The sequence below is a fragment of the Tiliqua scincoides genome, chromosome 4, assembly GCF_035046505.1.
Source record: "Tiliqua scincoides isolate rTilSci1 chromosome 4, rTilSci1.hap2, whole genome shotgun sequence".
Lineage (NCBI taxonomy): Eukaryota > Metazoa > Chordata > Lepidosauria > Squamata > Scincidae > Tiliqua > Tiliqua scincoides.
This window is the reverse complement of record NC_089824.1, coordinates 1697433-1723153: the sequence shown is the minus strand read 5'-3', so window position 1 is coordinate 1723153 and position 25721 is coordinate 1697433. Positions and strand designations below refer to the sequence as shown.

At 53.6% G+C, this 25721-nt stretch overlaps 2 protein-coding genes across 2 annotated transcripts; one reads left to right on the top strand and one right to left on the bottom strand.

The window, feature by feature from the left end:
- Positions 1-1849: 1849 nt before the first annotated feature.
- Positions 1850-5767, bottom strand: TMEM276 (transmembrane protein 276). Its single transcript, XM_066626421.1, has 3 exons — positions 5389-5767; positions 4508-4610; positions 1850-3080 (listed from the first exon to the last, which is right to left on the bottom strand). Exons 2-3 carry the CDS (start codon positions 4595-4597, stop codon positions 2556-2558), a joined length of 615 nt encoding a protein of 204 aa, XP_066482518.1. The 5' UTR covers positions 4598-4610; positions 5389-5767; the 3' UTR covers positions 1850-2555.
- On the top strand, positions 5209-24331 carry LOC136649642 (probable flap endonuclease 1 homolog). The gene is made up of 11 exons (XM_066626418.1): positions 5209-5791; positions 10491-10581; positions 10897-10999; positions 11644-11689; positions 11804-11889; positions 12108-12241; positions 18214-18274; positions 19114-19245; positions 20193-20344; positions 20862-21012; positions 22706-24331. Exons 1-11 carry the CDS (start codon positions 5602-5604, stop codon positions 22790-22792), a joined length of 1233 nt encoding a protein of 410 aa, XP_066482515.1. The 5' UTR covers positions 5209-5601; the 3' UTR covers positions 22793-24331.
- The last annotated feature ends 1390 nt before the right edge of the window (positions 24332-25721 follow it).

The following is a 25721-nucleotide window of genomic DNA, read 5'->3' as shown; positions in this document are numbered from 1 at the left end:
ACTGCGAAAACCTGTGCACCTGGTTCCCACGGCCAGCCCTTCTTCCAGCTGGAACGTTTTCTTTTAGATTGCCACTCTGCTGAGGCTCAGCCCCTTTGTTTTTGGTCCTTCCTTAAACAGCCCACCTTAGCAAACGTTTTCTCTTCCTGGCTACACTTGAAGAGATCTGGAAACTGTTTTCACACTCTGGAGAACACTATCTCAGTCCCCAGCCTCTTTTGACAAGGGTGGGAACCTACCAATCACCACTAGATTACCTGGGTTTCCCAGGCCTGTGGTCTCTATACACACACAGCTGGTCCTGAACTGGAGAGGTTCCGAGGGTCAGTCAGGACCCTGTATGGGAGGACACCACTTCCTGGCTAAACAGCACCCCCTCCTGGCAAAGTAAGGAACACTCTCAACCCAATCCTAAACTTCAGGGTCCCCACTCCTGCCCACCCACTGACTGACATTTCTGCCCCCCACCCCTTGGTGCCTGAAGGTTCTTATGCCGCAGAGCAGGCTTGTGAGCCAAGGCACCCACCAATCTACCTGGCTCCTCGGCAGGTCGGTCTTTGTGCTGCCAGTCCTCCTCCACCCACTTGGGAAGAGGCGCTGCTTCTTCTGAGGATCCCTGGGCAGCCCCTTCAGCAGTCACATGCAAGTCACACTGCTACTTGGTGAACAAGAGGGGAAGGGCAGGACTCTCCTTTGGGAGTGCACGGAGAGGCCATGAGCCTCTGATGTGGAAAGAGGCTTGGGCTGCCCTTCCGTGATCCAGCCGTTTCCTGCTTCCGACAATAGAGGGCAAAAAGCAGAATAAGCAAGGGCCCCACACCTGGTGTTTGAACTTTGAGCAACTTGATGTTTATTACTTAAGAGTTACAACCAAGACACAATGTTGACATAAGAACATCAGAAGAGCTCTGTTGGACCCAGCCCAAAGGGCCTCCCAGTTAAGCATCCTGTTCCTGAGAGTGGTGGCCCACCAGCTGCCTCTAGGAAGCCCCCAAGAAGCAGGTGAAGAAGGCCCCCCCCAGCCCCTGCCACTGCTCCCCTGTAGTTGGCCTCAGAGGCAGCCTGTTTCTGACTCTGAACGCCACTTTTGCAGCTGCAGTCAATACACAACAACTTCCTGCAAGGCAAGGCAGCTCATGTGGAACTTTTTCTGTTCAGCCTTCCCCCACCCTGATGTATTTAGACCAGGCCTTTACAATCTGTGACCCACCAAGCTCAACAACAGTTTAGCAACCAGGAGTATCAGCCCAATATCAGCCACCAATTCTGATATTTACTTTTCCTGAGTACCTGGGACTAACAGGGTGGTTGCCAAATGCCAGGCCAGCCACAGGAAATGACTGGTGGGCTTGTGCAGAACTGCTTTTGGAGTAAAGGTCTGTAGGCTTCACAACCTTGACCCACTGAGTACATTTGCAAGGTGTCATATAAAGTCAGCAGTCACAGATGACTGCTGTCACCATCACGGGATGGCAAGAACTGCTGGCCCAGAATCCTTTGCTTCTGCCCTTTGACTCCTCTGCAAGAGCAGATGCAACCACAGACACTCCTGGAAGTGAACTGGGCCCTGTAAAGAGTCGCACAGTAGAACACCCAGTCTGTGCTATTAAGAGCACCTGTGGTACCAGTGCCACCAGGCTGAGGAAGGGGACTTCAGCTCCTTTTTCATACACTCTCCATGGTGCAGCCTGTCAGGATCCTGCACTCACTCTCCCCAACCCAGCAGCCAAGTGGGCAACAGCAGGAAGCAAACCCCCTTAGGCACAAGACCTACACCTTTAACCACTGTAGAGAAGAGGGAATTTTGGTGGGTGCAGCTCTTTATGTTGAGCTGCACCTGCCAAAATTCCCTCTTCTCTACAATGGTTAAAGGTATAGGCATGCTGTCCTCCACCAAATGGTCATCCTGCCCTCAGGACACCACAGCATGTGCCTTCTGTTTCCCCCCTGCCTCTTTTTCTATCCTGCCAAGGAGCCAGCTTCCCTTTTGCTTGCCAGAACTCCCTTTTTCCTGTGCTGGTGATCTGCTTTCTCCTCCTCTACAAATCTAAGAAGCCCAAGTCCAAACGGATTCCTGTTCTGTCTGAAGTCCTGACCACCACCACAAGAGTAACAAAGAAGCAGGCAAGCACCTCAGCAGGGTTCTTTGGTACCCATAAAACTTTTCGGAACATCCACCCCACAAGTTGCAAGTTCACACACCCCAAACCTGGGGGGGGGGTGCAATAGCACTGCACTCACCTATCAGTCCACTCTTTTGGGTGCTCTGGGTCTGCACTTCCAGCCAACCCATGTAAGAGTTGTTGGAGTCTCAGTGAAGCAGCTTGCGAGAGACTCTTCATCTCTTAGGATGCCTTGAAGAGCCCGCTCGGACGCTGCATGTGATCCCAGACTTGCCCTCCACATCCTGCTGAAATCCTGCAAAGCTTCTGAGACTCACCTCCTGAACCACATAGTGCAGCCTCTTTGGGCACCTCAGCGCATCTTGGCCAGCCTTGCCAAGATGCTCAACAACAACATGCAACATGCTTATGCGACAACTTCAGTCAGATGGCTCAGCCTGCAGCCCAGCAAGCCTGATCCAGTTCTTGGTGCTGGGTGCGGAGAGCCCACTGCAGGGTGAGGTTTGCGGCCGCCATGAGGTAGTGGAGGAGGTCTCTCTTCCTGAGCGTCAGCAGATACTGCAGTTTGTTCCCTGTCAGCAGGCCAGCTGTGCCCACCAAAAGGCTGCCCAAGATCCCACACATATTCCCAGTAAAGGCAGAAACAATCAGGATGGTGATGGAGGCCACCGTGGTGACAGAATGGGCCACCAGGGCCTTGCCTTCCTCTGAGAAGTAGCCGGAGCCTGCAGCCAGCAGAAGCGCCCCTCCCAAGAGGACATTGGCCGTGGAGCAGTCACCGTTCAACCAGTGGAAGCCAAATGCCAGCAAGGAAAGTCCAACCACAGTGGAGGTCCAGGAGTCCTCAGGAGACCTTGCGCCCCAAATGAGCCCAAGGGGCGCAGGGAGGAGAACGGCTGCTTCGATGAGCGGCACAAGGGCTTGGAGGAGAAATCCTGCTGCAGCCCCTCGATTGATCTACAGACAGAGGAAGGCAGCGAATGACAAACTACAACTGTGCCAGCAGCAGAAAATCCACCTTCAGCACAGAGGGGCAGCAGTCATGAAAGTCTCTGGTAGCAAAAGCAACAAAGAGTTGTGTTGCACAATTGTGTACTAATTTCAGCAGGCGGCTCTGTAAAGGGCTCCCCTTTCCAATTCTCTCTCCCCCCCCAAGTCTGGGACACCTCCAGCCTTTGCAAGGCGTCGAACAGGGGCACAAACCCATGTAGGGGCCCTGTGCAGGGATGATCTGCCCCTGTGGGAAGCTGCATAACAAGAAACAGCAGCTTAGGAACTGTCCAAGCAACTGTTACCCTGAACTTGCTTGATCTTGTCTGATCTCAGAAGCTAAGCAGGGTCAGGCCTGGTTAGTACTTGGATGGGAGACCGCCTGGGAATACCCGGTACTGTAGGCTTATACCATAGTCTTTTGAGACTGAAGGTTGCCAACCAACCTGTGTAAGAATATCAAGTTGCGCTGTAAGCGCGTTTTCCTAACCCTCTGTGGAATGCTGAGAAAACAGTCACTGCCCCAGTTCGAGGCACCTGTGCGTGTGACAGCCAGGGCTTGCTCCTGAAGTGCCCTGCCAAAAGGGGCTGTAGCAGCAAATCCTATCAGCTGGTGGGCTGGATGGAGCAGGAAGTGGCCGTGCCAATCTAGTGCAGGCTCTTTCTCCTTTCCCCAGCCTACGAGTTGCCCTCCAGAGCCCTTCCCAGGTGCAGAGCATTACTGAAGAAGAACCCAATTGGAATGTGGGATGGGGTTTGAAGACAGCGCCTACACAACATGTGTATGGCACTGGCTCTTGCACTATTGCAGGGTTCCAGGGTGCGAGCCCTGGAACTGGGAAGAAGCAAAAACCTCCCTGCCCAAGTATCCCTCCTGCTAGACTTAGGGCGCAATCGTAACTCCTTATGTTAGTGCTTTCCAGCACTGGCATAGCGGTGCCAATGGGATGTGTGCTGCATCCTGCAGTTGGGTGTCACTCACGGAGGACTCCTCAAAGTCAGGGAATGTTTGTTCCCTTACCTCATAGGTGCAATGCCCTTAATTCAGTGCTGGAAAGCACTGACATAAGGGGTTAGGATTGCGCCCTTAGTAGAGTAAGCAGGGGATGGGGAAGACAGCTAGATGGAGGGATGCAAGCTGGGAGGCTGAGGGGGTCCTGTGCAAGTGCAACATGTACATACCAGGGCGCCAACCCCTCCTCTGCTCCGGGGCCTAGCAACCTCAGATGCCAGCCCCACTGGGCACCACTGAACATGAGTAGGGAACTTCCTGACCTGCTAGGTATGACAGAGAGACCGCCAGAGTGACTAGCAAAAGCTGGGAAAGCAACAGAACAGACTGGCAGGCAGGCAAGTCACGTGGCTCCCCAACTACAATATCAGCCATTTCACACCTGGACCGTCCGTACAGCAGAGCCCAGGCACACGGCACACAGCAGGGCGCCGGAGAGCAGACCAGCCCCTTCATCAGGCCCGCCAGGCATGGGGCCAGAGGTTCTGCAAGGGAAGACAGAGAGGATTATTTCAAGCTAGTACAAAGGGTATGCTGAGAGTCCAGGAGCTGCATTATCCTGTCCATCCACGAAGTCATCTGGAAAGGAGGACCTGTTCTGCTCTGTTCCAGCTGACGCAGGGGTTGCTGGCTCAGTGGCAGCGCCCACCAGCAGAGCTCTCAGCCCCAGAGGCCAGCCTGGTGTCTCCCCAGCCCCCACCTCCGCTTCCCAAGAGGCTGCCCTTTTCCTCCTCTCTGTGGAATGCAGCCTGCAGGGCCCTCGGGGCGGAGACTGCTGGGCTCTTTGCTACGCCTGCGCATTGGTGTGATGAGGGATGAGGGCATCTGCAGAATGCCCCGCCAGCGATCACCACGGCCACCCGCAACGCACTGGGAAGAGCGAGGGTGCGCCATTCCGGCCCCCGCCCCCACGGCCTCCGCCTTCGGAGCTCTACGCAGCGAGCGCCGGAGTCAGAGGCTGCCCCCCGTGCGGGACGGGCAGAGAGCGGCGGCTCTGCCCGCGGGGCCCCAGCCCCGCCCCTGCGCAGGAGTCGGCCTCCCCGCCCCGGAGGGAGCAGGCCCGGCCTTGGGGGCAGCGCCCCGGGCCCGACTGGCGAGGAGCCCACTCCGGCCCCACCCGGCTCTCGCCTGGGGCGACGAGTCCGCCGAGGCGGGCAGCGAGAATGCAGCCCGGTCCAGAACTGCTCCGGCTCCGCGCGCAGCGGACCACAGAGGCGCCGGCGCCTGCACCGCGCCCTCTGCCGGTCCAGGCTCAGGGCTCACCGGGAGGGAGTGCTCCGCGCCGAGACCTGGGCAGCCGCTGGGTGTCCCTGCAGGGTCTGCGGGGCAGGGAGCGCCGCCCCTGCTCGGGGGTCTGCCTGGAAGCCGCGACGTGCGCGCCCCGCAGCTGTGGCTGCTCAGCTGAGCGACTGCCTCCCCCCGCCGCCAAGGAACGGGTGAGCGCAGGGTGGCGGAGCCGGCTGCGGCACTCTGCACATGCTCAGAGGCACTCTCGTCGGGCCCGCCGGCGCTTCCGTTCCCCGCAGAGCCAGCCCCTCGCGGCGGCTCCGCCTCCGCCCCCGCCCTGCAGAGGAAGCGCCCGCCATGGGGATCGCCAAGCTGGCCGAGCTGATCAAGGAGGAGGCGCCCGACGCCGTGACCTCCGTGCCGCTGGGCCAGTACCGCGGTGAGTGCCAGCCAGCCAGCCAGCCAGCCCGCGAGCGCCGGGCGCCTGCCCTGCGGTGTCGAGCCGGGCGGAAGTCAGCGCGGCCGCGGCTGGCTTTGGCGCCGCCCGTGCGTCCCGGCCTCGGCTCCGGCGCGCAGTGCCTTCCTCCGCGAGCGGCGCTCTCGCTCCCGCCCCTCATCCAGCCGCAGCGTCACGTCTGAACGGGCTCGGGGTCGCTGTGCTGGGCAAGGGGAGAGAGAGAGGGGCCCCTGGGTCCTCCTGCACCTCTCCGGGCTCGGATCCGCCGCTCACCGTGCCTGAGCCCAGCAGCAGCAGCAGCTCTTCTTTCAGAAGGGACCTTGGCCGTCCCGTGCCCAGCAGGCAGGCAGGCTCTCCCTCCGAACCGGTCAGAGCTCAGCCGGCCCCTGCCCCAGTGGATCTGCCCTGCAGCCTGCCAGGGGTCAGAGGATGGCTCCCTTCAGGAGCGGGTCCTTGGCCCCTTCTGTGGACCAGGCGCTGGGCAAGGGCTGCTTAGCATCAGCCTCTCTTCGACCCTGGGCCATCAGGCCAGGCTATGACACTGAAACCCTGCAGCCAAGCAGTGGATGGCCTCTGCTGGCACCTCTCAGCACCCCCCTGGGAAGACTCTCAGACCCAAGACAGGCCCTGCTAGATCAGACCAAAGGCCCCCCAGTCCAGCCTCCTGTTTCCCACGGTGCCCCCAGCTGCCTCTGGGAAACCCCACAGAGAAAGGCAGACTTTTCCCCACCACTGCACTTCTGCCACAGCTGCTAGTTCTGGAGTGGCAGGTGGTCATGTCAGTAGTAGCAACCGACAGGCCTCTCTGTCCAGTCCCTTTTTAAAGCCGTACAAGCAAGTGGGCTCCATCACATGTTGGGACAATGAATTCGGCAGAAAAACTATGTGCTTTGTGAAGTAGCACCTCCTTTTTTCCATCCATTAATTCAGTGACTTAAAGGACCAGTTGCATATTTTTGTGAGAGGATCTGGAATTTCTTATTTGAGTCAATCTTGGAAGCTAAGCAGGTTCAGGCCTGGTTAGTACTTGGATGGGGGACCGCCTGGGAATACCGGCTGCTGTAGGCTTATACCAGTCGTTTGAGACTGAAGGTTGCCAACCAACCACAACCAAGAACTCTTAGGTGGATGCCACCTAGACCCAGTCATGTTAACAGGCTCTCTAGACCAGCAGTGTGAAGCGTGAGGCTGCCTCAGGTGTGCAGTGGGGCCAAGGAGTCATAAGAACATAAGAACAGCCCCACTGGATCAGGCCACAGGCCCATCTAGTCCAGCTTCCTGTATCTCACAGCGGCCCACCAAATGCCCCAGGGAGCACACCAGATAACAAGAGACCTCATCCTGGTACCCTCTCTTGCATTGGCATTCTGACATAACCCATTTCTAAAATCAGGAGGTTGCGCATACACATCATGGCTTGTACCCCATAATGGATTTTTCCTCCAGAAACTTGTCCAATCCCCTTTTAAAGGTGTCCAGGCCAGACGCCATCACCACATCCGGTGGCAAGGAGTTCCACAGACCGACCACACGCTGAGTAAAGAAATATTTTCTTTTGTCTGTTCTAACTCTCCCAACACTCCCAACACTGAGTCAGGCAGCAGCAGAGAAAAAGGAGCAGTGGCACAACTAGAGAAGCCTGGAAGAGCAGGTGGGAACATGGAGGGAGTGAGAGCGAGCCTGAAGGTGGAAGCAGGTAGGAGCCAGAAGCAGCTGGCTGGAAGAGGATCCATGATGTGTATGCGCAACTTCCTGATTTTAGAAATGGGTTATGTCACAATGCCAGATGCAAGGGAGGGCACCAGGATGAGGTCTCTTGTTATCTGGTGTGCTCCCTGGGGCATTTGGTGGGCCGCTGTGAGATACAGGAAGCTGAACTAGATGGGCCTATGGCCTGATCCAGCGGGGCTGTTCTTATGTTCTTAACTACACTTCCCAGGAGGCCTTGCAGGTCTCTTGTTATCTGGTGTGCTCCCTGGGGCATTTGGTGGGCCGCTGTGAGATACAGGAAGCCGGACTAGATGGGCCTGTGGCCTGATCCAGTGGGGCTGTTCTTATGTTCTTATGTTCTTAAACCCTTTTCCTTGCCAGCAGTGCCCCAAAGTGACCCTGCCTGCTTTGCCTCCCCTGGCAAAGCTTTGGCAGGAAGGGCGCTGGGTCACAATCCTATCCACACTTACCTAGGAGTAAGCCCCATTGACTATAATGGGGCTTACTTCTCAGTAGACGTACAGAGGCTTGGTTGCACTCTTTCTTGAATGCTTGAGCAGCCAATTGATGCTTTTCTCTTCTCCCCCACCCCACCTCCTCTCCTCCTGCACACACATCCCCCATCATAACTGCAGTTAACCCCTCTGACTGCCCCTCCCCACCCCTCCCTCTTCCCCACCTTCCAAAGTTCAAAACCAGTTGCCTCCCATTCTCTTTCTCTCCCCCCCCCACCCCAGTGAATCCTGCACTTGTTTCAGCCACATGTCCTCACTGCCCCTCACCCCCCCTTTCTCCAGTATGTTCAGTCTCATCTCTCTTTGCCAGCACCTCCTGGCATCTCAGAGCATATCAGTTGATAACAGTTTGAACAGACCTGCTTCAAAACATTGTTCTTCCTTTCCAGAAACCACTTACACCTCCCTCTCAAAGCTTCTGGGGAATTTCTTTCATTGTCACGTAATGATCTAAGGCTGCAATCCTAACCACACTTTCCTGAGAGTAAGCCCCACTGAACAAAATAGGACTTACTTCTGAGCAGACCTGGTTAGGATTGTGCCCTTAGTTATATTAATTAAATTAATTGTAACATAATAATGTAATTAAAAACTAGTAGTGTGCCTTGACAACTTTAGTGCCTTGTCAGTGTGCCGTGAGCTGAAAAAGGTTGAAAATGGCTGCTCTAGACCCTCATTCCTTGTCAGTTCTGTTTGACTCACTCCATCGAGCTCCATCCCTGAGGAGGTCAGTTAAGGCACCAGTGTCTCCCCTACATCCTCTGCAGTGAAAACATTCTGCTTTTCACATCTTTCAGCATCCCTTTCATTCCTTCTTCATTGAACAGTCCAACTGACAGGTATCCTGCTTTCAAAGAAGGTGTTTTTGCTATCTATCTCCAGCCATGTGCGCCTAGAACATAAGAACAGCCCTGCTGGATCAGGCCATGGGCCCATCTAGTCCAGCTTCCTGTATCTCACAGCGGCCCACCAAATGCTTTGAGAACACACAAGACAACAAGAGACCTGCATCCTGGTGCCCTCCCCTGCATCTGACATGGCCCATTTCTAAGATTAGGAGGTTGCACATACACAACATGGCTTTCGTCACCTCATTCTTTTCTCACATTGCTCATTGTTAACCTGCATGTCTTTGGCCAGGATGTTTCTGTTCTCAGTTTGAACAAGACCTCCCTTTTCTGAAGGCTGATGGTGTCTAAAGCCGCTGAGACCAGCAGGGACACACTCCCCATCTAGTCCCCAGCACAGGTCATTCTCCAGGGTGGGTTCCATCCCAAACTTGGCCTGAAGTCTGACTGAGAGGGATCTGGAGCTGTGACCCTTCTGGAGCTGGGACATCACCACCCACTTGATTACTTTGTCAATGCTGGTTGGAATTAATCCACTATGCTGTGGTCCAGGGAGGGGTTTTTCAGGAAGGGGTTGAAGCCTGGCTGAGTCTGCCAGGTTTCCATGTGGTTTGGGAGATGTTTTCCTGCCAGACCATCATGGCTGTGCCTCCTACCCTTTTAGTTGTAGCTGCTGCTGCTCATGGAAACCTGGTGGGCCCAACTGGGACAGAGAGAGAGACGAGCCCCTCCTGTGTCTTCCAGCCAGGTCTCCATGAGAGACATGCCAAGCATCAGATCCTAGATGGCTAGTTTTATTATTTACTGCTGCTGCACCAACTAATTATTTGCTGAAACTGCTGAAACAGAGACGCCTGCATTGGCTCGGTCATGTCATGAGAATGGGCGATGGTCAGATCCCAAAGGATCTCCTCTATGGAGAACTCGTGCAGGGAAAGCACCCTACAGGTAGACCACAGCTGCGATACCAGGACATCTGCAAGAGGGATCTGAAGGCCTTAGGAATGGACCTCAACAAGTGGGAAACCCTGGCCCCTGAGCGGCCCGCTTGGAGGCAGGCTGTGCAGCATGGCCTTTCCCAGTTTGAAGAGACACTTGGCCAACAGTCTGAGGCTAAGAGGCAAAGAAGGAAGGCCCATAGCCAGGGAGACAGGCCAGGGACAGACTGCACTTGCTCCCAGTGTGGAAGGGATTGTCACTCCCGGATTGACCTTTTCAGCCACACTAGACGCTGTGCCAGAACCACCATTCAGAGCGCGATACCAGTCTTCCGAGACTGAAGGTTGCCAACTGCTGCTGCACCAGGCTGAAAGGGATGTTGTCAGGGCCACCAATGGCGCTCAGCTGGAGGAGGGGCCAGAAAGAGGAACCATCTGTCAGTGACCCTCCTTCTTCTGTGATGAGTGGTCGAACCTCCATTGCCATATCTCCATTCACTGATTTTGAGCCCACATCAGAGTAGAACCAGCAACGCTGGATGGGTGGATGTTGTGGGCTAAGAGCAGGCCGGCATCCCCCTCTTTAGAACAGCAGGAAGCAATTGGGGGTGGCTGTTACTGCGGGGAGTAATAACCCTTTACCTGTTTTTCCTCCCTCTGCTTGGCCCAGGTCGTGTTATGGCCTTGGATGCCTCTGTAGCCATCTACCAGTTTCGCACTGCGATGCCAAAAATCTTCAACCGCCATGGGCAGAATATCAGGTGGGCAATGGCAAGGCTGACCTTTTTCTAAATGGAAGGCGCAAAGGTGCTCCCTCTCTGCCTGGCTTTGGGGAGGTGGGTTCCTGATGGCCCCAGGCCAGTTGTTGGGTGGTTGCCACAAAAGTCACAGTGGGGACTTAACCATTGGCTTTGCTTTGGGGAGGAGCCTTTACCTCCCTCTTCCTGGCACACGTTCCACGGCAATTAGGCCTGCTGGCATGTGCAAGACTCCCACTTCAGAATTTTGGAGGGATGCTCATGCCCTGTCACTCCCCCCCCCATCCTCCCTTGTGACTGCTCTGTGTTCTGTGTCAGTCCCTTGCAGGGCCTGTTTTACCGGACGCTGCATCTCCTGGAAAGCGGCATCAAGCCGGTGTTTGTGTTTGATGGACGGCCCCCAGAGCGCAAACAGCCGGTGGTTCGTAGGAGGGATTCTTACTGTTCCTGGACCGCAGGGGAGGGGACTGCATGCAGACAGCCACAGGGGCTGCTGGGAGGGAAACAGGCTGGAGGATTGCCAGTCTGTGATGCGGTGAAGGCAGGCAAACCAGTGTGGGGGGGCACACATCAGGAGGGTTTGTGGGGGAAATGAGCTCAGGCTGTTCTAATTGTTAGGGCAGTGGTATTCAGACTGGAGTGTTGTGACGCCCCAGCCTGTGGGTCCTGGCTTCTGCCCCCTTAAAGGGCGGGGGCAGGGGGGGAAGGCGATCCTGGGGATAGCGTCGCTAATGGGACTGCAGGGACTGGGATGTACTCACCAGGCTTCCTGTGCGAGTGTCTGCAGGGCTCCCCAGCCTACAGAAAGTGAAAGTGGAGCGATCCTGCAGGGCTCCCCGCAGCCCAGGAAGGCTGCTGCAGGGACTGGTGAGTGCAGCCCCCCCCCCGAGTGATGCGATCTTGGGGATGGAGTCGCTGCCTTCCCCCCCGCAAGGACTTACAGTGGTTTTCAAACTCCCTGAGAGGGAGTTTGGTTAGCGGGTTGGGTTAGTGGGTCTATAGGGCAAAGAGGGAATGTGGGCCAAAAATTAATCTGTAATCCTGGTTTCTTTTTCCTCTTTGCAGTTGGCCAAACGGGCTGCAGTCTCTGGAACCAAGAGGGAAGCTGCAGGTAAGAGTGTACAGGGCTGCTCTCACCCCCCAAGCTGTGGAGTGTGCCTTGCCTGGCCTCTGGTCCTGCGGTGAAAGGGAACCCCACTTCTGTCATTGGCCCTGCTCCTTTCAGATTCTGCTGCAGGGGACACTCCACAACAGCTCCCAAAGCGGGACTTGGAGACCCTCCTGAGCCACTTGGGGGTTCCGCATGTGCAAGTAAGAAATCCATTTTTCCCCCATTAGAAGAGGGGTGGCAGGTGGTGGGGGGAGAAGCCTCCTTGTCAGATGGTGGACAAGACTTGAAATGCCTCCACTTCAGGGTGGAGTCAGATGAAACTTCCAATGTATTTGTACACCTAATCAGTATATTCCCCTTGTCCTGCTGTAGAGGGCCTCCCTCCCTCCCTCTCATTCCCTTCTCTGCCTGGAACTAGGCTCCAGCAGAGGCAGAAGCCACCTGCGCTGCTCTGGTGAAGTCCGGGGATGCCTGGTGCACAGCCACGGAGGACATGGACGCCCTGCCCTTTGGCAGCCTGCGCCTCCTGCGGCATCTTCACGTTAGGAGCGGGTGAGCTTTCAGATGAGGCCAGAACGCAGCCCTGGAACGTGAGAAGTAGTGCAGTGGTGCTGGGCAGGTGCAGGATGCCTGCCTTCCTCCCTGAATAAGCGCAGCCAGTTCCCTCACATGTGGGTCCCGAGAAGAGAGCCTCCAGGTCAGAGAGTGTCACTTCCAGGCCTGTGTTTGCGCCCGGATCTTCCGTTTTAGAAGGAAGTCACTGAGCCTGAGCGTAGCTGGTGAATATGTGTGTGTGGGGGGGGGGCATTGGGGAGACCGTATTTGGAATCAGTGGCAACTTGCAGCAAATTCTGAATATGCTCCGACAAAACAACCTCTTCATTCACCCTGGATCCATTCACCATCCCAGCAATTTGGTATTGCAACAATCATATGCAAAGATTAACTGGTTAATTGTTATTGTCAACTCTTCAGAACCACAGTCTGTGTCATCAGACCTCTTTCCCTTGTTGAACGATGTTGGATTCGCTACATCTTGACAGCTTCTGCCAGAATGAATCTGGTGGTCCTTAAGACCCACCAGACTCAGCACAAATCCCAGCCGGCCATTGGCTAGGAATGTCAGAAATAATGGTGTGAGTGTGAACATTTCTGTTGGTGGGGTGGTCTTTGCCAATTGAGGTGCCCTCATTGAGGAGATACTGAAAGAGGCCACAACAGGCTGGAGTTGCAAGGGGCTATTCTCAAAATGCTGTATCTTTTTGAATAACGTGGGACATAAGAGCATGAACATGGGGTTGAATAGCTGTGTGCACTTTAAAAAATGGTTTCTTGTCTCTGTTTGTTATTCTGCGTAATGACCTTTTCTAGGCTTGCATGCATTTGTGGGGGGAGCGGGATATGCTTGTTGCAATGTCGCAAAAATGGCTTGTTTCATTCCTGACTGGGTCCATTTTCAGTGCAGTTGGTACTACAAGGGCACCACCTCCATTTCTTCTGCCTGCAGCATCATGGTTTTCCAACCATGCAGGGACTTGCAGGCATTTGAGGACCACGGGCCACACCTGCCAGATCACCAAGGGGCCCATTTTGCAGGAGTCCTGCCAAAAATGTATGGGGGAGACCAGCTTCAATTCTCTTTTCCAAATTCACCCCACTGAACAGTTGAAGCCGTAGCCCTCAAATACACAAGAAGAATTGAGATGGGAGGAATTTTTGGAGAGTGAGGATGAGATGAAAGTTAGCAGCACAAATAGCAAGGCACTTGAGCCCCAACTGTGCTGAGAACAGGGAAGCATTGGCAGTGGGGGCAGGTGGTGGATCCAAGGAAGCCAGTGCACGACTAAACCACAACCTGCCCCCAGCCTAGGAGAACTAGAAGCATTTGAGTGGGTGGGCATGGATGGAGTGGAAAAGCAAAGATACACCTGCTCTGAAAGCCGTCCTAAGCACAATATCGTATCCTGAGAATAAGATGGGAGGAGTATAGAAGAGTCAAGAGTTGGCAGGATCATAAGAACATAAGAAGAGCCCGCTGGATCAGGACAAAGGCCCATCTAGTCCAGCTTCATGTATTTCACAGTGGCCCACCAAAAACGTCAGGGAGCACACAAGACAACAGACACAACCTACGTCCTGGTGCCCTCCCCTGCATCTCGCAATCGGAGGCAGCCTACATAAGAACAGCCCCACTGGATCAGGCCATAGGCCCATCTAGTCCAGCTTCCTGTATCTCACAGCGGCCCACCAAATGCCCCAGGGAGCACACCAGATAGCAAGAGACCTCATCCTGGTGCTTTCCCTTGCATCTGGCATTCTGACATAGCCCATTTCTAAAATCAGGAGGTTGCACATACACATCATGGCTTGTACCCCGTAATGGATTTTTCCTCCAGAAACTTATCCAATCCCCTTTTAAAGGCACCCAGGCCAATTGCCATCACCACATCCTGTGGCAAGGAGTTCCACAGACCAACCACACGCTGAGTAAAGAAATATTTTCTTTTATCTGTCCTAACTCTCCCAACACTCAATTTTATTGGATGTCCCCTGGTTCTGGTGTTATGTGAAAGTGTAAAGAGCATCTCCCTATCCACTCTGTCCATCCCCTGCATAATTTTGTATGTCTCAATCATGTCCCCCCTCAGGCATCTCTTTTCTAGGCTGAAGAGGCCCAAACGCCGTAGCCTTTCCTCATAAGGAAGGTGCCCCAGCCCCGTAATCATCTTAGTCGCTCTCTTTTGCACCTTTTCCATTTCCACTATGTCTTTTTTGAGATGCAGTGACCAGAACTGGACACAATACTCCAGGTGTGGCCTTACCATAGATTTGTACAATGGCATTATAATATTAGCCGTTTTGTTCTCAATACCTTTCCTAATGATCCCAACCATAGAATTGGTCTTCTTTAGTGCCGCCGCACATTGGGTCGACACTTTCATCGACCTGTCCACCATCACCCCAAGATCTCTCTTCTGATCTGTCACAGACAGCTCAGAACCCATCAGCCTATATGTGAAGTTTTGATTTTTTTGTCCCAATGTGCATGACTTTACACTTACTGACATTGAAGCGCATCTGCCATTTTGTTGCCCATTCTGCCAGTCTGGAGAGATCCTTCTGGAGCTCCTCACAATCTCTTCTGGTCTTCACCACTTGGAAAAGTTTAGTGTCATCTGCAAACTTGGCCACTGCACTGCTTAGCCCTGTCTCCAGGTCATTTATGAAGAGGTTGAAAAGCACCGGTCCCAGGACAGATCCTTGGGGCACTCTGCTTTTCACCACTGGGAAAATTGCCCATTGACACCCACTCTCTACTTCCTGGTTCTCCACCAGTTCTCAATCCATGAGAGGACCTGCCCTCTAATTCCTTGACTGTGGAGTTTCCTCAACAGCCTTTGGTGAGGGACTGTGTCAAACGCCTTCTGAAAGTCCAGATATACAATATCCACAGGTTCTCCTGCATCCAAATGCCTGTTGACCTTTTCAAAGAATTCTAAAAGGTTCATGAGGCAAGACTTACCCTTACAGAAGCCTTACAGATTCTCCTTAAAAATCTAAGATTTTTTCTTTGATGAGGCATTCCACTATCTTACCCAGAAGAGATGATATTGACTGGCCTATAGTTTCCCGAGTCCCCTCTCCTTCCTATTTTAAGAGTTGGCGTGACATTTGCTATCCTCCAGTCCTCTGGTACTGTGGCCGTTTCAAGGGACAAGTTGCATATTTTAGTCAAGAGATCAGCTACTTCATTTTCAGTTCCTTAATAACTCTTGGGTGGATGCCATCTGAGCCCGGTGACTTATTGATTTTAATTTGTCAATTAGATTGGTAATGTCTTCTCTTTTAATCTCTGTCTGACTGGCAGCCCAATCCTATGCATGTCTACTCAGAAGTAAGTCCCATTAGTGTCAATGGGGCTTACTCCCAGGAAAGTGTGCATAGGATTGGGCTGTTAATTCCTCGGTCAAGAGGGGCCATTCAGGCAGCGGTATCTGCCCGAGGTCTTCTGCTGTGAAGACAGATGCAAAGAACTCATTTAATTTCTCTGCCATCTCTAAGCCTCCTTTTATCTCCCCTTTCCCTCTCTCGCCATTCAGAGGGCTAACTGCTTCTCTGTTGGGTTTCTTGCTTCTAACGTATTTGAAGAAGCTTTTAGTATTCCCCTTAATGCTGCTGGCCATGTGTCCCTCATAGTCTCTCTTGGCCTCCCGTATCACCTTCTTACATTTCAGTTTATGTTCCTTTTCATTCTCATTCAGGCAGGACTTCCATTTACAGAAGGCAGCTTCCTTGCCCTGAACAGCCTCTCTAACTTGGCTTGATAGCCATGCTGGCATCCTCCTAAACTTAATTGAACCCTTCCTCCTTTTCGGTACACGCTTCCACTGGGCCTCTGTTGTTTTAAACAGCTTCCACGCACTCTGGAAAGACTGGATCCTCTTTACCTTCCCTTTCAACTTCTTCCTAACCAGCCTCCTCATTTGAGGGAAGTCCGCCCTTCGGACGTTAAGGGTTTTTGGGTCAGATTTGTTTGGCACTCTTCCCCTGACATGCATGGTGAATCTCATGGTCAGATTGGTAGAAATTCACATAGAGTAAAAATAAAAACCCACCTCTCCCCCAACACCCAGACCATGATGTTTGCTTATAACTTAGCAAAAACGAGTGATTTTTAAAAGCATTTCAGTGTAAATACGCAGAATAACAAACCAGGACAGCCAGCAACATTTAAGTCAGTCTAACCCTCTTCAACACAGTATTAACCCTCTTTTGTCACATAATATTTAATAAGATGATATTGTTATTAAAAATAGTAGTAGTAGTAGTAGTAGTAGTAGCAGTAGTATTCTTAAGAACCTTTATATACTGCTTTCCAGCAAAAAAGGTTCACAAAGCAGTTTACAGATAAAAATCAAACAAGCAGTCCTGTCATTTGCTTCCCTAGTGCCCAGAGGTGCAGAGGTGCCAAAATGGTGCCAACAGAAAACACTGTTGTTTAAACAAGCCTTCTGATTTCTAGCCTTCTTAACTTTTTTATACATCTTTTAGTTTTACAGGCTTGATTCCTCAGTGATCTGCTCTTTTACTCTGTCTTTTAATCTGACTACTGTTTTTATGGCCTCTGTAGTGTGTTTTTAAATGTTTTTATCTGCTATGTATTAATGTTTTTAAAATCTGTTTTTTTTAAATATGTTGTTAGCCACCCTGGGTCCCGTTAGGGAGAAGGGCAGGATAAAAATAAAATTTTATTATTATTATTATTATTAAATGACAACTGCTGCATCCAGTGGGGCAGGGAAGCAATGGCAGCTCTCCTTGGGGTAAGGGAACTTAGGTTCTCTTGCCCCGTGTAGTAGCCAGGCAGCCCCAATGGGTTTTCTCAGATCTGCGCCTGCTATTGAGCAGGTGCAGAATCAAGGAAACCTGTGTTGGGTTTCCTGGGCCAGGAGGGGGGTTAGGATCTGTTGGCAGAGTTTGCCGTCATCTCCACCCCCTCAATGGCCTGCTCCTCCCCTCCCCCCACCCAGTTCCGCCCCTGTCACCACCCTTCCCTGCCCTGAAAAGGCTGGCTGCTGGGGAAAGTAGTCCTTGCTGCTTGTCCTCTAGCGCCACGGCCCCATACCAACTGACGCTGGGCTGTGCGTCAGTAGTGTGCCAGTACCGCTGGCGCAGAAGTGCCTTATGGCATTTTTTGTGACAGTCAGGCCAACGGTGTCGGTAGAGCAGTGGTGCCGCAGCCCATAGGATTGGGCCCTAAATGACTCTGTCCCAAAAGGGCTCACATTGTAAAAAGGTGCAGAACTCCAGCAACAGCTACTAGAAAAGACACTGTGCTGAATGAAGAGGGGTAGCGACTCTCCCCCTGCTAAATCTAAGAGGAGCACCACTTGAAAGAAGTGCCTCTTTGCCCAGTTAGCAGGGGTGATTTATAGCTTTTCAACCAAAAATCTCCCAAAGCAGCTTTCCTAGCTAACGAAACAGCTCCCTGCCCCGAAAGGGCTCCCAATCTTAAGATACAGCATTCTGAAACGGCTCCACCCGACCACTTCCAGTTCTGACTGCTTGTGGGCATTTTGGGGGAAATCTGCTCAGTGCTTACCTGCTCGAGGTCATCCAGCTGTGGAGATGTTTGCCCCACGCAAATGCATATGTGATTTGACTGGCCATCTACCCAGTTCGGCAGAAAAGACAAACTACGCAACCCCCGAGGGAGGAAGGCAGCCAGTGGCTGTTGCTTTCAGGCGTGTTGACTTCCAGGCCCCACCAGCTTTCTCTCTAGGGAGCCCTTAAGGATTCTTGCCTGTCAGAGCCTGCCTTATTGCACCTGGTTGGTTGTCGCATGGCTGGCTGGTGGAAAGTGTAGCTGTAGCTAGGTTCCTAGTCACCCAGTAACCTATAGCGGAACACGCGGTTGAATGGAGATTTCCTTACCTGGTGTGATAGGATGGGGGGCAGGTAATCTGACCCGATTTCTCTGAGCTCTAGATCACTCTCTGTGCCATTGGCTCTGCCTTCTCTAGTGACTTGGAAGAGATCTCCTTGCCTGTGGTTCTGCAGAAGCTGGGCATGACTCACGAGCAGGTAAGGGGCAGGGGGAGCTTAAATCCAACTCTGGGCCCCATTTACTTAGCCAGTTAGTAGAATCAAAAGGGAAATGGAAGAGAAACCTCACTCAGATTCTGGCCAGGGTGAGTGGAGCCCAGTCCAAACTGGCCCTCGTGTTTGGCTCTGCTGACGTGTTTGGCTCTGTCTCTGTTTTCACCCCCCTCTCCTGGCACAGCTGGGCCAGTGGGGCACGTGCTGCATCCTTCAGTTGGGGGGCAGTCATGAAGGTCTCTTCAAGGTAAGGCCATGTTTGCTCCCTTACCTCGGAGTTGCACGGCCCTTAGGCCAGTGCTGGAAAGTGGGTTAGGATTGCGGTCTTTGTTGCAGCTGTGAGAGCCGCGCAGTTTTATCCACAATGTAATGCAAACTGGCTGCCGCAGACTACTGAGGGGCCCAGTGGGTCATCCTTGAGGCTGCTCCACTCAGAAGCTCCACTGGCCAGCACTGAGTGGACACGGTGGTGGTGGAAAACTCTGCTGTGCTGGGCAGGGGGGCAGAAGCAAATCACCTGCTGGCGTGCAGCTGGGTTCCGTGTGCAGCTTTTCTTGTGTGGCCAGTTGCATCCTTCTGGCTGGAGAGAACCCTTTGTTTGCCTTTATCCAAAAGCACATATAAATAAAGGAAATCGTCACATGCATGCAGACCCAGTGATGGCTCTGCTCCTGCGCCCTGGTCTCCCGCAACACTCCCCAGCATCACTGTGCTGTTGTCTGTAGTGTCTTCCATCAAGAGCGTTGGGGGTGTGTGTGTGTGTTGCAAACACAGGTTTGGAACAAATCCTCATGCCCTGCCTGGTGTCCTGTCTCTGAATGCAGTTTGTGGATCTCTGCATCCTGCTGGGCTGTGATTATTGTGGAAAGATCCGAGGACTTGGCCCCAGGAAGGCATTGAAGCTGCTGAAGCAACATGGGAGCATTGAACAGGTCTTGCAGCACATTGACCCACAGGTATAAGGTTCCCTCTTCTGTCCTGGATGAGCCCCACTGCCTTCACCATGGGCCCTCTTCAGCCGGGGTGGTTGTGTGTGAACTAGAATTCTGCATCTGCATTCCCAGTGCATTCTGGGGTGAGGCTGGGAGGAGCAAGGAACCTCCCTGTGGCTGGAAGTGGGTCTTTCAGCCCTAAAAATAGTGCTGGAGGCTGGAAACGGCACGGTTTTGCCACGCAGCAGGAGGAGCCCCAATTTTTGTCTGCCTTTAAAACTTGAACCTGGTGTCCCTGGAGTCCAGTATCTGGGGGGGGGGGGGGTTTGTTCTAGAAAGGGTTTAATACATGGTTTCACTATGTGTGTACACTGATGTTGTAAACCACCTGGGTGACGGGTTTTGTTATCTGGGGAAAGGCTGAATACAAGTTCACAAATAAATAAAATAAATGAATAAATGGGAAGCAGCTCCACAGACTTGAATCTGGGGCTTACTCTAGTTCTAGGGCTTACTCTAGCTGCCTGTTCTAAGGCAGCTCCCATGATTCCTGCATGTGTTCCTGCCACCCTGATGCCACTCAGCTCCTCCTGCTCATGGTTGATCACGCCAGCAGATCCTGCAAATGCCTCTTGCTGCCCCAAGACCAGCCTGGTCCGGACAAGCAGCTCAGCGGTTCCTTTGAGTGCACGGGTTGCAGTTTGCATGCTTCCACAAGCCAGCCCAGAATGTGCTGCATTGCAGTCTGCACTTGTCAGAAAAAAGAGTTCAGGCTGCTTGTGTGCCATGAGTGGAGGGGGGGGGGGAACAGACACAGTCATTGGTAACATGTGCAGATGTGGCTTGCATTTGTCCCATGCTTTGAACTTTGGAGAGTGCTGGGCTGTAGTGTCTCCTTGCACCAGCTGGGGTGGGGAGGTGAAGGGCAAAGGGTCATGTGAAAGCCCCCATGTGTGTTCCCCTCCTTGCAGAAACACCCGTTGCCTGACAACTGGCACCTGGAGGAGACACGCCAGCTCTTCCTGCAGCCAGAGGTGGCCGACCCAAGCCAGGTGGTGCTGGAGTGGCAGGAGCCTGACGAGGAAGGGCTGGTGCAGTTCCTGGCTCATGAGAAGCACATGAAGTGAGTGTTGCTGTTCTGGCAGGGGACATGGGCACTAGGAGGCAACCACTTCAGTAGGCTTCATGGATGGGCCAGCCCTGACCTCTGAATACTTGTTGCTGGGAGGCAGCAGCAGGATCCAGAAGACATGGTGATGGCCACCAGTTCACATGTCTATGAAAAAGGGAACAGCCAAAATTCATGGAGGTCTGTTGCTGGAGTAGGCCAACGGCAAGAGCTTTTGATTCCCTCTGGCAGGGCTCTTCTTACTTCCTTTACATCTAACTAACAACGAGAGTGTCATCTCTCTCCAGAGCCAGTGAACAAAAAACTTCTGACACACACACACACACACAAAACCAACATGCAGCTTGGCTTGGGTTCAAGTTTCTCTCATGGGGCAGACACCTGGAGTGAATTCAGGAGCCTTTGTCTCTGGGCACAGCTTGGAAAAGGCCAGTTCCCTTCTCCCTCTGTGTCCCTTGTGATCTACTTTTGTTGCTGCATCAGACCTCTGACTGGAGACCCCCTTTCACAGTGAGAGTCGCGTTCGACGTCGGATGGAAAAGTGGCGAGAGGCCAACTTGAAGCAAACTCTGCCGCAGCTGTCAGGCCCTGAGACCAAGAGGCGCCCAAAGAAGCAGAAGATCGGGGACTTCTTCCAGGTTAAGAAACGCCAGGAGGACAAGGTGAGAAGGGAGCAGTCCCCTCTACAAGTCCAAATGGATTTTTCCAAACAGGGCAATGGGGCAACAGAATAGCAGACGGGGTTCAGCATCACTGCAGCATGATGGTGCACTTTGGGGCAAAATATCTTCACAAAATGTGGGGTCAGAATTGGCAGCACCTTTCCAGGAAAGATTTTGTGGTCCTAGCGAACACTTCCTTGAAACCAGGGTTAGACTACTTTGCATTGGCAATGGGCTTTCACCTTACAGGGCTGTTGTGAGAACTAGAATTCGTATTATCCCCATATTGCAGATGGGAAGAATGAGGCTGAGAGGGGCTTGCCTAAGGCCACCTGGTTGGTTCAGGGCAGAGGTGAGGTTTGAACTGGAGCAGTCCCAATTTGCAGCTCTGTTAATGTGTTACACCAGCTCCCATCTGACTTGGGAGGTCCAAGATTGGATCCCCTTGTCTCTTTTCCAGCACGCATGGGAATTGGAAGGGCAAGTCAGTTGGTGTCGTGCCATTTTCAGGGTGGGGTTCAGCACTTCCCCTTGTGCTGTTCTTCCCTGCTCCAGGGAAGAGAAAAGATGGGTACCACACGGGTACCTGTCATCGTTTTGCCTGCTGTGGCTAAATAGGAGCTTGGAGAATGGGGGCGAGACTGGAATCTGCAGAAATGGCACAGGGGAAGAATTAGCCCCCTCCCCACTCTCTCTAATTCCCTCCTGGCTGTTTTTCAATAAAGGTGACTGTCTTGGGGATTCAGTCGTGGGTCTCCTGCATGAGGTGCTGTTTGGTCCTCAGTGTGCAGAAGCTGTTCTGGAGCTGACTGGCACATCCATCCATTCTCGGAATGCTGACAGTCTGATCCTCCCAACACAAAAAGTGTATTTTAGAAGTGAGGGAGGTGTGGGGAGGAAACAAGGGATTGGAGAATCTTCTCTGAAGGGTGCAGCCAAGGGGTTGGGGGGCTACTTGTAAAACAAAATGGGGGACATTTTTATGTTTATAAAACAATCGGTGCCATGGAGTAGTCCTTGTTTTCTCTTCCACAGTACTGAAGCTTCGCATTGCCCAGCACAATCAATAGGAAATATATTCAGGGCCAAGAAAAGGGGGGGGTGTCCCATGGGCTGAAGATGGCATGTAATGCCCTGCTGCAGGATATTGGAGTGAGCTGCACTGAGAAAAGAGATGTGGAGGGTTCATGAAGGGTAGGCTTGTGAATGGACCCTTGTGAAGAGGCTTGTGAAGAGCCCCGCCGGATCAGGCCATAGGCCCATCCAGTCCAGCTTCCTGTAGCTCACAGCAGCCCACCAAATGCCCCAGGGAGCACACCAGATAACAAGAGACCTGCATCCTGGTGCCCTCCCTTGCACCAGGTATGAAAAGAGTGCCAGGCGTGAAAGCTGCCATCTATCTACAAATCCATCAACAAGGGTGGCGCTAAGGTGGTCTAGTGGGGAAATTGTCCGTCTGGACTGCATAGAGCCAGGCTCAGATCCCAACTCAGCCTTGAAGCTCACTGGGTGACTTTGAACATCACTGTGTTCCTCAGCCCCCCATACTCACGCACATCCCACATACCTTGCCCTGAGCTCTGTGGAGAAGGAGTTGTGGTAAATGTAAGGAAGAATGGGTGCAGGGGAGGCAAGTGACCAAGCAGCGCTGGGCGGCTTGCTGCTGTTCTGACACGGCCACTCCTCTCCACAGGCAGGTGATGCCCAGCCTTGCCAGAAGAGGCGGAAATCTCCAGCAGGAGTCCCAGGAGAGCTCCAAGACTCTGCAGTGGAGACATGAACACGTGCCTCTCCGTCCTTCTGGTTTGCAGCCTCCGTGTACCAGCACATCCTCATGCCTGTGCCCCAAGAGAACAGCCTGCAGGAACAGTGCCAGTGACGCTCCGAGGGACTGGAGTCTCGGAGCTTGTGAATTTCAGGATGTCAGCACGCGGCAGCTCCCTAACACAGAGGATGCTTGCAGGCCCTCCTTGCTCTCTGCCTTTGCCTTGATAGCTTTGTGACTGGGAGCAGATTGCCCCGGAGGCAGGAAGGCACCAGCTTAGGTGTGTCAGGATGACTCTCATCCCCTTCCAAACAAGAGAGAGGGTGGTCATGGCTGGTCTCTTTTGTGTGCAGATAACAGGCTTGTCCACTGATAACAGGGCCCCTGAGCTGGGGTCCTGTGGAAGGCAGTCACCCACCGTGCCCAGCCATGGGGAAGCAGTGGGCACAGCAGTGGCGTTGCCCACCCTCACAGCAGCTGCACTGCTCACCCAGACAGGTTGTTTCTCCCTTGCTGGTTAGGCTAGGCACAGTCTTTGGAAGCCCTCCTGGCCCCTCCTTGTGGCCGAGGCTCCCTTTGCTGAGAGGAGGAGGAGGACTTCAGGGAAGGGCTGCAGCAGACCGGATCCTGCTGCAAGGCTGGCCGATAGCAAACCCCAAGCTAGCTCTCAAGCTAGCCTTTGAGCTCTGCCTCAGCCAAGTGATCGAACCCCTGGTCAGAGATAGCGGATCACTCTCCCTTTGTGCACTGCGTCTCCATGATTCAGCTGTGCTTTCAGAGAAGCTCTGCCTCCCTTGAGATCTTTTCTTGTGCCATGCTAGTCTCTCCCTCTCTCTGTACATGGGTGACTCACCAAATCCTGTGGCTTCCCGTGCCATGAACGTGCAGGTGACACTCGGCTCTACTGTGGCACCTCTTCTGTCCAGTTCTACTTTTCCAAGGGCCTCTGAGGCCTTGTTGACTCCAGATCATGACTGAGCCCCTCATCCGCAGACCGTCCAGGCCGGAGGTTCAGGCAACAGCCTTGGCTTTCTCTTTGACTCACAGCTGCTCTCAGTCTGTTGCAAACTGATACCTTTGCAATAGCACTGAAATCCTGCCCTCTCGCTCTCCTACCTGGAAAGCGCCATCCCCTGAAAAAGCAGGTTGCAGGGGACTGGGGAGTGCAAAACACAACACTGGGATGGATCCAAAGGAAATTGGTCCTGAGTACATCCTACTGAAATCATTAGGAGTTAGGGTGACTTGTGAGTGACTTGTGCAAGCAGCCCCTTTGGAGCTATTCAGGTGGGGGAGCAAAATGGAGGCAAACACCAGGCTCTGAAGGGGAGGGGCTACTCGCACGCTGCAGTCAGGCTCCCTTCAAAACCTAGTGCTTTGCACCCCCTCTAGCTACACTGGATGGGCTTGGTATGTCTGCCGCATTCGATAAGCACCTGCCTCACAAAGCCACCCTCACAGTTTCCTCCCTGGTTTGTTTTGCTCTCGGACACAAAACACAAAGTCTGGAATGTGTTTTTTGAATTGGTTTGTCTCAATAAAGATCCTGTTTTGCTCCTGTCCAGGTTTGTTGCAATGTCCAGGGAACATGCCACAGGAGGTGGTGATGGCTTATTGCCTACATGCCCTTAAGAGGAATTGGACAAATTTCTGGAGGAAAAGTCCATCACAGGTTACAAGTCATGATAGGTATGTTCACGCTCCTGGTTTTAGAGGCAGGCTACCTCAGAGTGCCAGATGCAGGAGAGGGCACCAGGACGCAGGATGTGACTTGTCTTGTGTGCTCCCTGAAGCACTTGGTGGGCCACTGTGAGATACCGGAAGCTGGACTAGATGAGCCTTTGGCCTGATCCAGCAGGGCTCTTCTTATGTTCTAATGACTGTATCGCAGAAGATGGGTTGCAGGAAAACATAATTAATCCATGGTACGCACTGCCACAAGGTGTGGAGATGATCTTCGCTTAGGTGGTCTATAAGGAATGAGTCTATCGACAGCATTTAGCCATGCTAGACAAAGAGAGCCTCTGTGGTCTGGTAGGGTGGTGTTTGTTTATTTAAAACAGTTGTGTCCTGTGTCCTGTTCAACTCACAAGGCTCTCAAAGTGGCTTCCATAAAATCAAATTGTGGGAAAGAGGCGTGGGGAGGGGTGTGCCTTGCCTGCTTCTCCTCCAAGGGCCGCCTTTGACCACTGCGGAGGGCAGACACAGTCCAGTGCGAAAAGGAGAGCCCTGAATACCTGCAAGTCGACCTACGGGTGGGCTGCTGTCAGGATAGGAAAACAGTTTGTGCCCAAAGGCTGCCCCCACCCTCATGAGGTGATGTGCCACCCTCTGATCCTCCTGGTGGAGGCAAGGGGGACAGAGGAGGGCACTCCCTGCCAGCCTGATGCTGCTGTTCAGTTCACCAGGGGGGTGGGCCAGCCCTGGCGCCTGCCTTCTGCAGGAGGCTGCTGGTGCCTGGCACACTGAGTGTGCCACCCCCTGGCTCTTCAGCTTGTGCTGATGGGGAAAGGGGTCCTGCGAAGTTCTGCCTGCCCCACTGGGGTGAGGGCTCCAGGCCTGAATGCCAGCTGCAAGGCAGGTCTCTTGCGTGCGGCCCCGATCCCGCGGGGCTCCTCGGCCTCCCAGCGCCTCCCTCTCCTGCCAGTTGCGGAGCAGGCCCGCCCCCGGTGCAATGCGGCGCCACGGGGCAGGGCGAGGGCTCCCTGCAGGCAGGGCGGGCCTCCGAGGGGTACTGAGCGGCTGCCGGCCGCTGTGCAGAGCCGCAGTGCTCTCGGCAGCTCCCGAAGGGCGGCAGGCTCCGCGTCGGCACCTGGGAGCGCAGTCCCGGAGGGCCCCGCACTCCCTGCCCGAGGGCGGCGCCGCTGCGGGCCGGGTGGGTGGTGCTCCGGCAGCATCTGGGCGGCACTGCGGGGCAGGAGCCGCCTCCGCCCGCCCGGTCCCC